Source organism: Phragmites australis, chromosome 10 (assembly GCF_958298935.1).
Source record: "Phragmites australis chromosome 10, lpPhrAust1.1, whole genome shotgun sequence".
Lineage (NCBI taxonomy): Eukaryota > Viridiplantae > Streptophyta > Magnoliopsida > Poales > Poaceae > Phragmites > Phragmites australis.
In genome coordinates, this window is record NC_084930.1 from 28,903,757 (window position 1) to 28,919,260 (window position 15,504).

Consider the following 15,504-nt stretch of genomic DNA (forward strand, 5'->3'; position numbering starts at 1 on the left):
CGAGGCACGGCACTGCACGACGCCACGGGCCGTGCCTGGGCCGAGCGCGCGGCACGGCACAGCCCGGTCAAGTCGGCACGAGCACGGCCCGGCCCGGCACTATTTTCTATTTTTTTTTTATTTATATTTTTAATTTTTTTAGCTATTTTAAATATTTTTTTTATCTATTTTAAATATTTTTTATCTATTTTTTATATTTTTATCTATTTTCTATATATTTTTTATGTATTTTTTTAATATTTTTTTTATCTATTTCGGCCCGTCGGGCCGAAATCGTACCCGGACCGGCCCGGCACGGTACGGTCACCGACGGACCGTGCCGTGGACCGAGGGGAAGGCACGCGGGTCGACACGGCACGGTCCGTTACTGTAGATGAGCCGTTTGGACCGTACCGAGTTGGCCCAGCCGGCACGAACGGTCCATTTGACCATGTTTAGGCCTCTCCATCCTCCTCCAGTGCCGTCGCAGCCAGCCGCGCGCCACCACTACCCTGACGCGCCTCCTCGCCCTTGCGGTTGCGCCGCCGGTCACGGGACAGACCAAGGCTCCCAGCCCGCCCGCTCCCGGCCGCGGATCTCTCCTCGCCCCGGCCCGCCCTGCGATGCATCGCGCGATGCGGCTGCGATGCATCGCGCGGTGCCTCCTGCGCCGGCCGCTCTGGCACGAGCCCACCACCCCCGCGGTAGCCTCCAGCGGCGGCGGCGGAGCCCTCGGCGGGAGCGCCGTGGTGCGTAGGCTCGGTGCGCCCCCGCGGCCGTGCGGCGAGAGGTGGCGGCTGTGCCGGTTCTACAGCTCGAAGGAGGGCATTGGCAGCTCGGATGCGGCTGTGGGGAGCGCCGGCGGAGGTAGCGGTAGTGGTAGCGGTAGCAGCAGCGAGCAAGAGCACGCGCGGCTCGGGGAGAGGGACCAGCAGGAGTGGCTGAGCGGCGAGCGGTTCCTCAACGGCTCCAAGCGCCGGGAGTCGCCATTCCTCACCAAACGGGAGCGTTTTCGCAACGAGTTCCTGCGCCGCGTCGTGCCATGGGACAAGACTGGCGTCTCGTGGAACAGCTTCCCGTACTACGTCGAGTAAGCATGGCAAACACCGCGCACGCACCCCAGCTGTTTGATGTTTTGTCCAACGGGATTGACTCAGTTGCATTTTGCTATCTCTTTTGGGTTGCTAGTGCGAATGCGAGGCAGCTGCTGAGCGAGTGCGTGGCATCGCACCTGCGGCACAAGGATGTTGTCTTGGAGTACGGTTCTGGGCTGCAGTCCTCCAGTGGGAGGATATTGCTCCAGAGCTTGCCAGGTGTCGTCCAGGAACGAAGCCAATCTTTCATCAATATGTGATTTTTTCTGCTTGTATTGATGGTGATAATTTTCTTTTTGGTTGCTACAATGCAGGGACTGAACTTTATCGGGAGAGATTGATGAGAGCACTTGCCAATGAGTTACATGCGTCGTTGTTGGTTCTTGACAGCAGTGTTCTAGCTCCATATGTAAGTTATCTGCCCCGTATAGGAAAAGTTTTAAGACTTCACTTTGTGCGGAAACTAATGTCTGACCTTGTAGGATTTTGGTGAAGATTGTTCGGAGAGTGAGGAAGAGGATAATCATGCAGAGTCAGAGGATGAAGGTTCAGAATCGGAGGTGGAAGACCAAGGTGAATCTGGTGAAAGCGATGATGAAAATACTATTAAATCCGTGGAAGACCTAAAGAAGCTAGTTCCATGCACTCTTGAGGAATTTGCCAAGGTGTCTGTTTCTATTAAGCTGCCAAACCATATAAAGAATGGCCTATGATAATTCTTACTGAAGCCTTGCTTCAATATATCTTGCTTTTTTCATTCTGTTTAGAAATTGAAGTGCTTTATGCCTCTACCCTACCCATTTATTTAATGTGCGAGAGTGAGAGACCTCTAGACAACCAACAAAATACTAGTAAAAGCAACTATTAATTGTAGTATAGCATCGAACTTTGATTCAAGCCAGCTTTATGCAATGGACATGTTTCCATTTTTTTCTACTACAAATGCTATTCCATATTGAACTTCTTGAAGTCCTGATTTTTTACATCTTTTGCTTCCTTCTCTTTCCGCCTTACAACTTATGCTTTCACTGCTTGTGCTTCTAGAGAGTTGTTGGGGTACAGGAAAGTTCTTCGGCAGCAGAATCCTCTGGCACTGCTGAGTTGTCTGAAGAAGAGAAAAGGCCACTCCAAAAGGGTAGCATGACCTAACTTCGTTTTTATGTATTGAGTGTTTTTCCCAAGCTGACTCTTAATGATGAACTGTTTCCCTTAATCTGAACAAGCATTTGGTGGTGCATGGAAAATTTGCTATGGTACTTGTGCTTTGTTATGTGTTAATCTTGCGATATTGATGCGTTTGATCATAGTTGGCAAGTAGTTTTTTTCCTGGTGGAGCGTACTCAGTGGACTTGGTAGGTTAAGTTCTTATGTAGTGCTGAGCTAATATGTCATGCCATGGAAATTAAGTTTGGGCTTTGCTTCCAATGCTCTGTCCTTTAGACAAAGTCTGTTCGCCCATAAGCAGTTCTATATGTACCCAGTCATATTCTACCGTTACACTTTTTTAAGGTGGACCCAAGCATCATTTTATCATCAAACACTTACATTGCAGTTATGCACCTATACCATGCAACCAACTATTCCCCGCACTTGCAGAACTTACACTTGATTTTTTTATGGTTAGATATAATGCAGCTGTCTGCTGGCTTACTTTTTCATGCATTCTACTCACTCCCGTGAAATATGAAATTCAAGCTAGACCTTTTTAGTACTTACAGAACTTACTGGATTATGAATGAAGGCGTGGCCTGCTTAAACTTTTCTGATTATTGTTTCAGGAGATAGGGTCAAGTATGTTGGAGCGTCAGTGGTTGTTGAAGCAGATCATAGGTATTTGTTGGGAGTTATACTCTCCTCATTTTGGTTTTATGGCCCACTTGTCTTTTGAAATTCCTACGCATTGCATTTCATTGGATCTGATTAGCCACATAGTTTTGTCAACTCACTTTGTTTGCTACCCCTCCTGGCAAATAAGGCTGATCCAGCAAATGACTATTAAGTACTTGAGTTTTATATGATGCGATGGGTTTCTCCTCTTAGCTTAACAGTAACTCCGTTCATGTAGCTTAGTTATCTAGTACAAAAGGCGAGTCTCTTTTTGCAAGCTGCTGTAGAAATTTCACATACATTGATTAATGGATAATGGTTTTGGCACCTGAAGTAAATATAGTAAGATGTAATAAAGCGAGCTTGTGTAAACTCAAAATTTTCCATCCGATAGGTGTTTCAATGTGTGGACTGTGTTTATGTGAGATGTGTGTGTATGCGTGTGGAGACACTGCGAGCAGCAAGTTCAGGCAGAAACATGGCTGAGCCTAGATGCGGGTATGTAGAATGAGTAGGTGCATGCACATTTGTGATCTTAATATCTTATGTGTCTACATGAACCCATGCATGCCTCTGTCCTCAGTTGTTTGTGTGTGCATGCTCAGTAATGCTGGTAAAATAGGTGAATAAGCATTTCCTGGTGTCAGGACTCAGGTGGGCATGTTGCCACATGTGTGTACTGCATATTATCCATCTGACTTTTTTCCTTAACATGGTTATGGTCTTACGAGCTGTCGTACTAATTGAGCTTCTTACACTAATCATGATGCATATCATATATTTCATATCACAGGATCATTTTGGGGAAAATACCTACTCAAGATGGCTCAAAGAGTGCCTATACCTTTATTAGTGGCAGGTGGGTGGATAAGTCTTTCTTGTATAGAATAGGGCTAGGAGGTTTGACTTTTGAGGCATGCTTTGTTCCATGTTATTGCCATGGCATTTCAACTTTATATGCCTTGAGATATGTATTTTTTAGTTACCTTCACAAGTACATTCAGTTTTGACTTTCCTCATAAAAAATAAATGGCAATATGGACGAAGAATTACTTTAAAATTGAAAGTATGTAACCTTTTTTAGCACATTGTCATGGCATTAATCACCACCAATATATTGCTGACTGTTGGGAGGTTGTTAAGGGTTTGAGCGAAGTAAAGTATGTAATTTTAACATGAGTTATTAGAGTTTTCAAGGTGAGATGGTACCTTGTAATAAGCAATGGGTGCATTGAACGTTTTGCAACTGTTATGGAAACCTTTGTTTGCTTAGAATGCTTAGTTTCATAGGTGATATGTAGCTGTGGAATCTTATTTACACATGTATAGCCTGCTTTCCAACATTATTTCTGATGAATGATTTGGTCTCATGTAGTTTCCTTATATTGCATGCTTGATCCTTTGCCAATGGGGAGGCAGTGTTATCTCCAAACATTCATAAAATACACTATTCTTATCAATATTTAACAATTGAAAATTCTTCTATCCGTTAAAATTGCAGAACTTTATCAAATGGACAGCGTGGAGAGGTATATGAGATCAATGGCGACCAAGTGGCTGTTATATTTGACCCACCTGAGGAGAAGCTGGCTGATGGTAAAAAAGATGAAGCAAACGAAGAGCAACATGCTAAACCAGCAGTTTACTGGGTTGACAGTATGCTTCTGGTCCCAACCGTCCAAAGTGTTATATTCAGTTCGGAAAACTCTGCAATTTTAACATTGCGTTTTTTTGGTACTTCTAGCTCAGGATATCGTGCATGACAATGATACTCAGGCGGAAGATTGGCATATTGCAATCGAAGCACTTTGTGAGGTATTTTGTCAGACAATATTGTTTGTACATAACTTGTATTATCCTGATAGTTCCTATCTCTGCATCTGTTTGCATAGTTTTAAGCGCTCAGTCTGTTGTTGCATTTGATGAGAAGCTCAGGTGTTTGTTTCCCATGTGATCCGCTCAATAAACTTACCTATAATGGGATGCTTTTGCTTACATAAATAGGTATTGCCATCTCTACAACCAGCCATTGTTTACTTTCCAGACAGTTCCCAGTGGCTGTCTAGGTCAGTTCCAAGATCAAATCGCAGAGAGTTTGTCGAAAAGGTAGAGGAAATGCTTGACCAGCTTACTGGACCGTTAGTTTTGATATGTGGGCAGAAAGTAGTGGAGGAAGCGGCAGCAGCGCCCAAGGATAAAGAACCGGTGAGCCATATAAACTCCCGTAGTCCTACATGCTTGCATTCAATTATGCATATTTATTGTTGGTTCTTATATTTGTTGCTGCATAAATACAGAAGACACTGTTGTTCCATAATCTCTCTCGCCTGTCTCCACTGGTAATTCTCTTACTAACCTGTTATGTTTTCTGATTCTTCCCTGTTGCAACTGGTCTGGAAAACATGTGACCCTCTTTATTCTTCCAGTCAGCTGTGTATTTGTCGCATCATCTGTTCATCAAGATTTTACTAACGGCATAACATAAGGCTCTTTTGTTTTTACCATCTATTGCTTCCACTTGTAGCTATCCCACTGGTGGAGACTAAAACATTGCCCTACTATTAGCAATGATAGTGACCCAAGATGGGAACCAAATTAGTACAATTCCATCTATGTTATTTAACCTAATCTGCGGAATAGTCCCATAAGCTCTGTTCATTGTGCTTGGAGGTCATATTATTAGCATAAAAGGGATATATACGACAGTAGACAGTTGTTGGGTAGTTTAGTGCTAATGCAGATTAGTATCTAAACTTGACATTTTTTATGCTTGGCCCGACACATGCTTGTTTTGGAAGAAAATAGAAAAGCAATGCCCATGTATGCAGTTTGCTTACATCCTGGGCGAGGCCAAGCTGAGCTTTGCAGGGCCTGGTTCTGCCTACCCTGAAAATGAATTGTCCTAGCTGCCACAGGTTGGCTGGTCTTTCTAGGTCCCTAAGGCGGTCCAGTCAGGCCTGGCAAGATTGCTCCCGCCAATTTGCTGTTCCTGTGCAGCACGGTGTGGAGGCGTGGTTAGTACAAAGAATATTTACCTATTCTAGTAAAATGTTGCTGTTACGGCTATTAAAAGTGTTATCAGTTAGTTCATATTTAAACAAGAGCAAAGTAGAGTACTTTAGAAGCCACTGCAATCCCAAATGCAGCCTTGAATGCAGCAAGTGTTTCTTGATTAGCAATTTCTGAACTGTAGTTTTGACAGAAAAGCAAAATAGGTAAAAAAATGAAAACAAAGAAGGATCCTTCGATTATGCTTTGTTTTACAACTTTCTATGGTCCGCTTGTAAAATTTAAACTGGTCTGAGTAGCTCTTTTCTTTGTAACACTATATATAGAGTTTATTTTATGCTTGGTGGACTGCAACAGCGGTGCCTAAATGACCTATTAATCTGAAATGTATATTTTCAGTCATCGTCCTTGAAGCGACTCGTTGGGAGCCTAAAAGGGCGGAAGCCTTCAAGGTCCAGTGACATATCAAAGCTTTTCAAAAATAGATTCTTTATTCCTCTTCCAAAGGTAAGCTGACCATCCTATAAGTTGTTGCGTCAATAACAGTTGGTGCTCATCTCATTGTTCAATAACTTACTTACCGCAAGCTCTCCTTTGCTAGGGTAATGCCTTAGTCTCTTTAGCTGTGTGTATATTTATATTTATCTCATCAATGTTTAGGACGATGAGCAATTGAGAGTTTTCAATAGCCAGATTGAGGATGACAGAAAAATAATCATTTCAAGGCATAACCTCGTAGAGTTGCACAAGGTATTGGAATTGGTTCTTGAGTTTAAATCACTAATTTTAGTCCTTGTGGTTAAGTTTCATTGCTTGGCCTACTTATATGATATGATTGAATATTGCTTTTCAAGTACTTGCTTTCGTCATGATTGATAAATGCAGGTGCTTGAAGAACATGAGCTATCATGCGAAGATCTTTTGCATGTGAAGTCAGAGGGGATTGTTTTGACAAAACAAAGTAAGTCTGGTATCTGGATCCATATTATGATGCTTATGCTATATTTTACCCTGAAGACTTGTAGTTTTTGTTTACCATTCTGGTGGCATGCATTGTATTTGACAGATCCAATCAATCTTTTGACTCATAGCAATGCGCTTGCTGAGGTAATGACCGTAATGTTATTCCCTCTGCGCGTGCTGGACAAACTGCGCGTGCGTGTTCAGTCAGTGGGCATGGGGCCAATTATTTTTAAGTTGCAGCCCATTATGATTGGCCTACATGCTAAATCAAAGATTTATTTTCCTCTTCCTAGTGAATGCAACTCCTCTCACCAATCCTAAGGTGTAACCAGAAGCAGGACCAGTGCTTACTCCTGCTTACTGCATGTATTTGTATTGCCAATTGCAGGAGCAGAGAAAGTTGTTGGATGGGCTAGGAGTCACTATTTGTCGTCAGCAGTTCGCCCTTCCATAAAGGGTGACAGGCTGATCCTTCCCCGTGAAAGGTAGTGTCTGGGTCATGGCATTCAGCCATCTCTTTTAGCTGGGCATTAACTAATCTTATCATATATTTTTTTCAAGTTTGGACATAGCCATTGGGAGGCTGAAGGAGCAGGATGCATCCAATAAGAAGCCCTCTGAAAACATGAAGGTACTTTTAATTTTAGCTGTTTCATAGAGTTAGCTTTTCTATTAATGGGAAGACTTTGTTCGTCCTGGCAAGTCTTGTACTGTGTTACTGTCCAAACCTTAAAAGGTATCTTTACTGCAGATTTTGGCAAAAGATGAGTATGAGCGCAATTTCATTTCAGCAGTTGTACCTCCCAATGAAATTGGAGTTAAATTTGATGACATTGGTGCTCTCGAGGATGTCAAAAAGACACTGGACGAACTTGTTACTCTGCCAATGAGGAGGCCAGAGCTTTTTTCGCATGGGAATTTGTTAAGGGTATGCTTTTCTATTTGCTTTACTATGCTTACCGATATCATTTTGGGCTTCTAAATTCTGTCATACAACAACAACAAAGCCTTTAGTCCCATAGACGCTAATGCGAATACATTATATGCTGTATGACTGAATTGAACTGTATGAACCGAGTTGCTACGTCCATTAGTAAACAAGTCTTAGCCTCTTAGGATACTTATGCTTTTTATTAAAAAAATCAGATCTCTGAAACAAAATCTAAATCTTTAATTTTTCTTTGTTAGATGATCTGAATCTTTAATTTCCCTTGTACCATTATTACTTTTATTTTTTACTACTACTAGCACCTTTATTATCATTCATGGTTGTTACGGCGGCGTGGCAAGGCGCGGCAACCCGCCACCTTCACAACTTTACAGCGATATGGCGCGTGGCATGGCGAATACACATGTGGTGAATACACATTATAGTCTAGGATATTAGTAAATCGCAATGTAAATGTAGCTCAACAATTATAGTCTAGGATATTAGGAAATGTAAATGTAGCACAAAAGACAAATAACAATGTAAATATAGCACAAAAGACATATAACTCTCTCATGTTTCAAAGTTTCAAATCTCTCATCTCTCGAAAGCAATGTTCACCTAGACGCTAGACAGAAGGTCACCCCGTGACTAGTGTCTAATCGTTGTCTAGACGCTAGACAGACAGTCCTCGATTAGCGTTTAGTCGTTGTCTAGACGCGCTAGACAACCGTCTACGCGAACATTGCTCAAAAGTCATCCAATGCAAAATCATCGAGATCGTTAGAAGCATCCACGTTCTCCGCACCATCTCCAGTAGCATCTATTGGTTTGTCACCAAAATCATCAACATCAACATCATCCACAATGATGTCTTCTTCCTCTCCCTCCTCATCGTCTTCAACCACTCTTGCTTCTTCAACCACTCTTGATATGTCTTGCGCGACGAGCGTAGGTCCTAGGAAGGTTATGACTTCGAAGCTCATGTGATGCACCAATTGCTTCATCAACTTGGCCCCATGTGAGGTCCGAATCACTAGAACCTTGAGATTGGGTTGTTGGGCCAACCCATTTATTTTCCCAATCAAAATCTTCCATAACCAAAGTGTCATAATTTCTACCCGTTTTCTCTCGGTGCTTTCGGAACCTACTAGTCATTTTCCAATTGTAGGTAACATAAACCAAATCATTGAATCTTTTATGCTCTAGCCGGTTTCTCTTCTTAGTATGAATCTACAAGCAACCTTAAAAGCAAGCAAAGTTAATAAAAATATATAATTAATTTTGCTAATTGAAATATGGAACTTGAGTACTTCACTTACAAATTCGAAAGTGCTCCAATTACGCTCACAACCGGATGGTGAAGCACAAAGACTAAAAATATGCTTTGCAAATCTTTGTAAGTCAATGGATCGACCACCATACACACGCCACCAATCAACTAAATTATCAACAAACATGCATATATTAACATGCATATATTACGAGTTAAGCCTTAAATAACATGCTGCAATTAAAATTTTAAATCACTTACAAGGGTTATTTGACTTCATAGTTTGGAGGGCCATGCAATTCTTGAAGATGTCTCCATGTTGATCTTCGTAGAGCATGGATTGTTCTTCAATTTTGTTTCGAAGGATCTCATCTTCCACCATTTGTGCAAGCACATCATTAAAACAAGGGTGCCCAACATATTCATCACTCTTTTTGGATGGCATAGAATTTTCCTGGGTTCAAAAAGTGGGCAACACCATCATAGAGTGGGGTGTCCTTTTGCCTATCCCAACGGTCCTCAATAATTAGTAAGATCTTATTAAGCAAGCTTCTCTTTTTTTCAGTATAGAAGGCAACCTTTATCCTATCTTTTGCATGATTTATGAGAGAAGCAACCTCTGGCATGGCAGAGCTCTCATCACCATCAACCACCCTCAACACAATGATAAGTGGTAGAGAAGCTCTAAGGCAATCCTCAAAGGAGTTCCAGAACTGCTTGGAAATCATACACCTTTTTCTCGGTCGTTGTCTTTGCTAGTTTGCAACTAGTCCAATCATCAGAGGTAAATAGATATCTTAGTGCATCTCCGTGCTTGTGTAAACTCTGCAAGGTGAGAAATGTGGTAGCAAACCGAGTTGCTGCTGGGTTCATAAGATCCCTATCACCTGTTTTCTCCTTCATTGCACTAAGAAGTTTTCTATGCCTATATATGAAAGTAGTGACATGCTGGGCACGTGAGATACGCCTCTTGAATGCCTTCAACTTCCCTACATCTTCCAACATAAGATCCAAGCAATGTGTAGCCGGTGTTCAATAAAGTGTAGGAAACCTCTCCATGAGAAGCTTCCACGCTTTCTTATAGTTAGCCTCATTGTCAGTGACAACTTGCACAACTTTATCTACTCCAATGTCCTTTATTCTCTTCTCTAACAAATCAGCTAGCATCACTTGATCATGAGCTTCACTTCATGCATCAACTAACTCCAAGAAAGTCTCCTCTAGACTATTGACTAGGAAGTTGATCAAATGGTGCCCTCTCCTATCCGTCCATCCATCTGACATCAATGTGTAGCCATATTGCTTGCATACATCCTCATGCTTCTTCCTCAAATCATCCGTCTCCTTAACAACCTTCTCGAGCAATGGCCCTCTAAGCTCATGGTAGGTAGGAGGCTTGTACCTAGAACCATATTGTGCAGTGTCCTCTATAGCAATCTCAAACTACCTAGAATTTGTGGCATTGAATGGTATGCCATACTCATAAAAGAATCTGACCCACTTCGAGTTGACAGCATCTCTTTCTTCCTTTGTCCTCATGCTAGCTTGGATACTGATTTGAAAAAGGACCATTCGAATGTCTTTCTTCCACAACCTCTTGGAGTTCTCCTAAGCATTGGACCAACTGACTTTGTGTTGGGCTCTTTTGGTGCACTGAACTTTAAGGTAGATTGTTTCCTTTTGGCAGCTGTCCATGAACTAGGATGCACAATGCTTCTAGTAACATCTTGGGACTTCTATATCACATCAATCACATCATCATCTTCTCCTTGAAGCCCTCCTCATCATCAAGCGAAAATGGTCTCTTCGTACCCTTCAAAGCAGCTTGCATCTCTTAAGCGTTAGCTGGTGTGGTTTCGCCACACTTTAGAATATCTCCATAACCACTCACCAGATGCAACTTGAGCCTTGTAATTCCTCTAATTACAGGTCTATCACACAAACAACACTGTAAGAGATATGTATTACCAATGGTCGGCCAAAATGCATATTTCCACCCAGGATCAGTTGACCTTCCCGGCTTCCACTTCGGATCAGTCTTTGGATCATACTTTGATGTGGCGTCCGAGGCCTCCGCACTTTCAGTCCCTTGTGTGGACTGGAAGTGGCAACAACTTAGAATATTGCTAAATGCTAAATAGTAAATGCACAACACGCTTCAAGTAACAGAATATGTGCTATCATGTTGTGCTAATAGCCTAACACTAACAAGATGTGTGTTATACTGGACATGTGCTAAGTTCTAACACTAACAGGATTGGGTTTGTGCAACAAAGACGCTCTCAGACAACTCTTAAAAGTCTAGCTGAAAAGTTAAGGCATCCCACACATGTACTAGAGCAAGATGCAAAGCCATTGTGCTATACTGGATATGTGCCACTGCTAAGTGCTAACACTAATCATGCTTCAAGTATCATTGTGAACATTAGCTTCCCATGGAGCAAGATGCAAAGCCAACACTAGAGCAAGCCATCCCACACATGTACTAGAGCAGCAAGCCAACACTAGAGCAGCAGCTAGATCCCAGTCATCCCACACATGTACCAGAGCAGCAAGAATACTACAGCTAGAGCAAATCAAGTTCACACAATGACACAAGAAAGAAGAAACTAAGAGAGGCAGAGAGGGTGGTGGACAGGGACACACCTCAGTAGCTGGGTTGAGCAACCGTGTAGGGGCAGACAAGGGCGGAGTGGTAGAGGCGGACGCGTCTTTGAACAGTGGCGGCGTGGCACACGACGAAATCTCAGGCACGGGCAGCGGACGTGTCTCGAGCAAGCAGCCGGAGACGTCAAGGCAGAGCGGTGGAGGTGGCGGACGGCTCCGAGCACTGGCGGTGGAGGACGGACGCCTCAGAGCATTGGCGGCGTGCCATGGCGGATGGATCTGTGTAAGGGTGGTGGACAGCGAGGACCACGGGCGGTGGATGGCTCGGAGTCTTGGCGGCGACCCGCGACTCGCCAACTCGGGTTCTACGCTTAGGTCAGGTCTCGGTCTCGACTAAACCCACTCGAGTTCGCTTCCCCCTTGGCCCCTTTTGACCCCCTCGACTAAACCCGTATGGTGGCCGCTACACAAAAAAGCATGCCACATGACACCTTATCGACACGCGCTTTTGTGTAGCGGCCACCATACGGGTTTAGTTGAGGGGGGCCGATATGGCGGATGCCATACACTCCGGTGCCATGGTGAGGAGGCAAAGACCACAACGCCGCCATATCGTCGACGCCATGATAACTATGTTATCATTATTGTTTTCTTATCATCTTTTTAGTTGGATCTTGTGAGTTTCATCTTTAGCTTACCCCCAACTTGCTTCGGACGGAAGCTTTGTTGTTGTTGCTGTTGCTGCTGCTTTGTTAGATGAACTCCCTTATTGTTATGTTATGTGAAATTTTCTTCACAGTTATTTCCATCTTTGTATGTTTACCGATCAAACATGGCATTTTCTTCTTGACCTTTGTTCAGCCCTGCAAAGGTATATTGCTTTTTGGGCCTCCAGGAACAGGAAAAACACTTTTGGCTAAGGCACTTGCAACAGAAGCTGGAGCAAATTTTATAAGCATTACTGGTTCTACTCTCACATCAAAGGTATTTTTATTTGGCTCTCCCTTTTTTGTACTGGAGTCATGTTATTGACAGTTGAACTGAATCATTTCTATATTTTCTAAAGTGTCCTTTATTTCACCATAGAGTTCTATAGTTTTGTGCAATTTCATGTTTTTTTGGTAATTTATGGACACTTGCATGGTTAGCTTCCCCCCCCCCCCCCCATCGAACACGTAACCATAATGAGTTATTCATAGCTGAGTTAGTCTATGATAACACTGGGCATTCTATTTGCAAACTCAGGCATTAACCATAATGATCAGATGGTATATATTACTATATTAGTCTTCCATGAAATATGCTTGCTGGTGCTATAAGGGTAATCTCCTCTGGCTCCTATACCAATTCAGCTGCGGGCAGTACTGCCATCCACTATTTCTACCCCACTGTTTTTCTTTTTTTTTTTTGCTAGTGTACCTGTTTCTTTACAAGAAATATGAAGCCATATAGAAATTTGTCATGTTCATGAAACGTCTTATCATAGAACTTGAGTTTACTAAGATGTTGCTCACTTCTATTCACTTGCCCATCTATGTCTGTTAACAGTGGTTTGGAGACGCTGAGAAGCTCACCAAGGCACTTTTCTCTTTTGCTAGTCGACTAGCCCCTGTTATAATATTTGTGGACGAGGTAGGTTTTGCTTAAATTGAACACAATTAAATTGTTATAGATATTATGGAAGACACCCTTGGTGTTCCCATGGTACTTAGTAACCATTTTTTAGGTCATCTATAATCTCCTGATTCTAATTCAACTTCAATTTGATAATGACAGGTTGACAGCTTACTTGGTGCAAGAGGTGGTTCATTTGAGCACGAAGCAACGAGAAGGATGCGGAATGAATTTATGGCAGCTTGGGATGGTCTAAGGTCCAAAGAGAACCAGAGGATCCTTATTCTTGGCGCAACAAACCGTCCATTCGATCTAGATGATGCAGTAATACGGCGTTTACCTAGGAGGTTAGATCTGCATTTTTTTTTGCTTGTTCATTCCAAAAAAAATATTTAAGCTTGGACTGCTTGGTGGACTTAATAGGATGACAATTTTTCATTTGATCTATAGGATATATGTTGACCTTCCAGATGCACAGAATCGAATGAAAATTCTAAAGATTTTACTAGCGAAAGAAAACCTAGAATCTGACTTTAGATTTGATGAACTTGCTAATGCAACGGAAGGTTACTCTGGGAGTGACTTGAAGGTATTATGCTTTAAGCCCTCCATAACTGTTCTGTTCTTTCACCTTGCATCCTGAAAGACTCACTGGCCATTATTTTCATGTACGTGTATGGACTCATTTGGTGCCTTATCTGCAGAACCTATGCATAGCTGCAGCATATAGGCCAGTTCATGAACTTCTAGAAGAAGAAAATAAGGTTGTTTGTTCTTCCTTTCAGATATTAATACTTGCATTCTTAAGCTTGTTCGTCACCATGAGTGTGGTTTGTGCGCTGCATATGTGCTCATATTATTGCCATTTTTTCTTAGGGAGATACAAGTAGCACGAAAACTTCTTTAAGGGCACTGAAGCTGGATGACTTTGTCCAAGCAAAAGCCAAGGTATCATAAACCTATTGTATCTTCACTTGCGCTGTTCTTTCCCAGGGATATATATATTTCATATTTGGTTGTTTTCCCTTCACAGGTAAGCCCATCAGTTGCTTTTGACGCTACAAGCATGAACGAGCTAAGAAAATGGAACGAACAGTATGGGGAAGGTGGCAGCAGGAGCAAATCACCATTCGGGTTTGGCAGCTAACATACTCCGGTAGTAGGTTTCTCCACATTGTATCATGCACACAGCTCAAATGAGCGTCTGTTTAGTCATCGGAAATCAGCAATAGCGGCTCGGTATTCTGGCAGAAATCTCTGCTCTGCCCACCCCTTACCTTTAGCTGTTAAGTCAGCTCTTTGCCCCCCCCCCCCCCCTTTTTTTTACCTAGAGCCTATTTAAACAGTGCTGTTGTCATATATCAATAGCAACATGGCTGGTCAAATGCCAATTTTCCTGATCTTGCCTCCTGTTGTAATGTTACTGGCTCCCAGCCGAGCCCTAGTCGGGCTGTAAATAGCCCCAGAAATTGACCCAGAGCTAGCCCTAATCTCCAATAAATTTCATATCACTTTGATTTATTACTAGTCTTTTACATGATCGGATAATGAACTCTACATGATTTCACAAGTTTCTCTCGAGTAAGTCAGGCAATTCGCTGTTACAGTGTCATTTCGCCATTGCACTCCATTGCTATTTTCCAGCATCTGGAATCATCCAACAAACCATCAGAGAATGACATCAGCCGTGCAGCCAATTCTCCCCGGATGCCTGGCTGTTTCGTCTCGGCTCCCTCGCGTCCAGGTCGATCGTGCTCCGACGGGTAGCTTGTCCATGTTGCCTTTGTGCTGTGGTGCGGTGCGCGGTGCTGCTGTCTGTCTACGCAGCTATGCGGTTGGGCCCCGGCGCCGGCAAGAAGTGGGACTTGGAAACCTTGTGCCTTGTGATTCCGTCCTGTGACCGGCATAGCTCACGACTTGGACAAATCTGTGCGGTAATTTGACACGTTTCACCGGCACGATCGAAGGCGACGACGTGATAATCGAGTTGGTGTCGTCAGTGCTTGTCTGTCATGTGTGATTGCGGTCCTATACCACTGTCACACGTGAGGTATTGACATGAGCCATGCTGAGCAAAGTGCCACAGGATCGAAACCTTTCTGTTGTTTGGTCACGAATAGAAGACTACATAGCTGTGACATCCAAGAAATCCAACTTGGCCCAGTAAAAGAAAAAAGTGGCGTCTTCGCAAAACAATACTAGTACATACA

At 42.9% G+C, this 15,504-nt stretch overlaps 1 protein-coding gene across 2 annotated transcripts; it reads left to right on the forward strand.

The window, feature by feature from the left end:
- Positions 1-434: 434 nt before the first annotated feature.
- LOC133930593 (uncharacterized) lies at positions 435-14,829 on the forward strand. 2 transcript variants are annotated; one of them, XM_062377265.1, is made up of 24 exons: positions 435-1,069; positions 1,168-1,292; positions 1,388-1,482; positions 1,556-1,738; positions 2,118-2,208; positions 2,852-2,903; positions 3,694-3,759; positions 4,402-4,556; positions 4,645-4,715; positions 4,905-5,105; positions 5,198-5,239; positions 6,309-6,416; positions 6,570-6,659; positions 6,795-6,870; positions 7,261-7,357; positions 7,434-7,503; positions 7,624-7,800; positions 12,542-12,664; positions 13,229-13,312; positions 13,457-13,641; positions 13,745-13,883; positions 13,999-14,058; positions 14,171-14,242; positions 14,328-14,829. In XM_062377265.1, the coding sequence occupies exons 1-24, from the start codon at positions 603-605 to the stop codon at positions 14,439-14,441; spliced, it is 2,943 nt and encodes a 980-aa protein (XP_062233249.1). In that variant the 5' UTR covers positions 435-602; the 3' UTR covers positions 14,442-14,829. The 2 variants fall into 2 exon arrangements, with proteins under 2 accessions (XP_062233249.1, XP_062233250.1); XM_062377266.1 differs by lacking the exon at positions 5,198-5,239.
- The last annotated feature ends 675 nt before the right edge of the window (positions 14,830-15,504 follow it).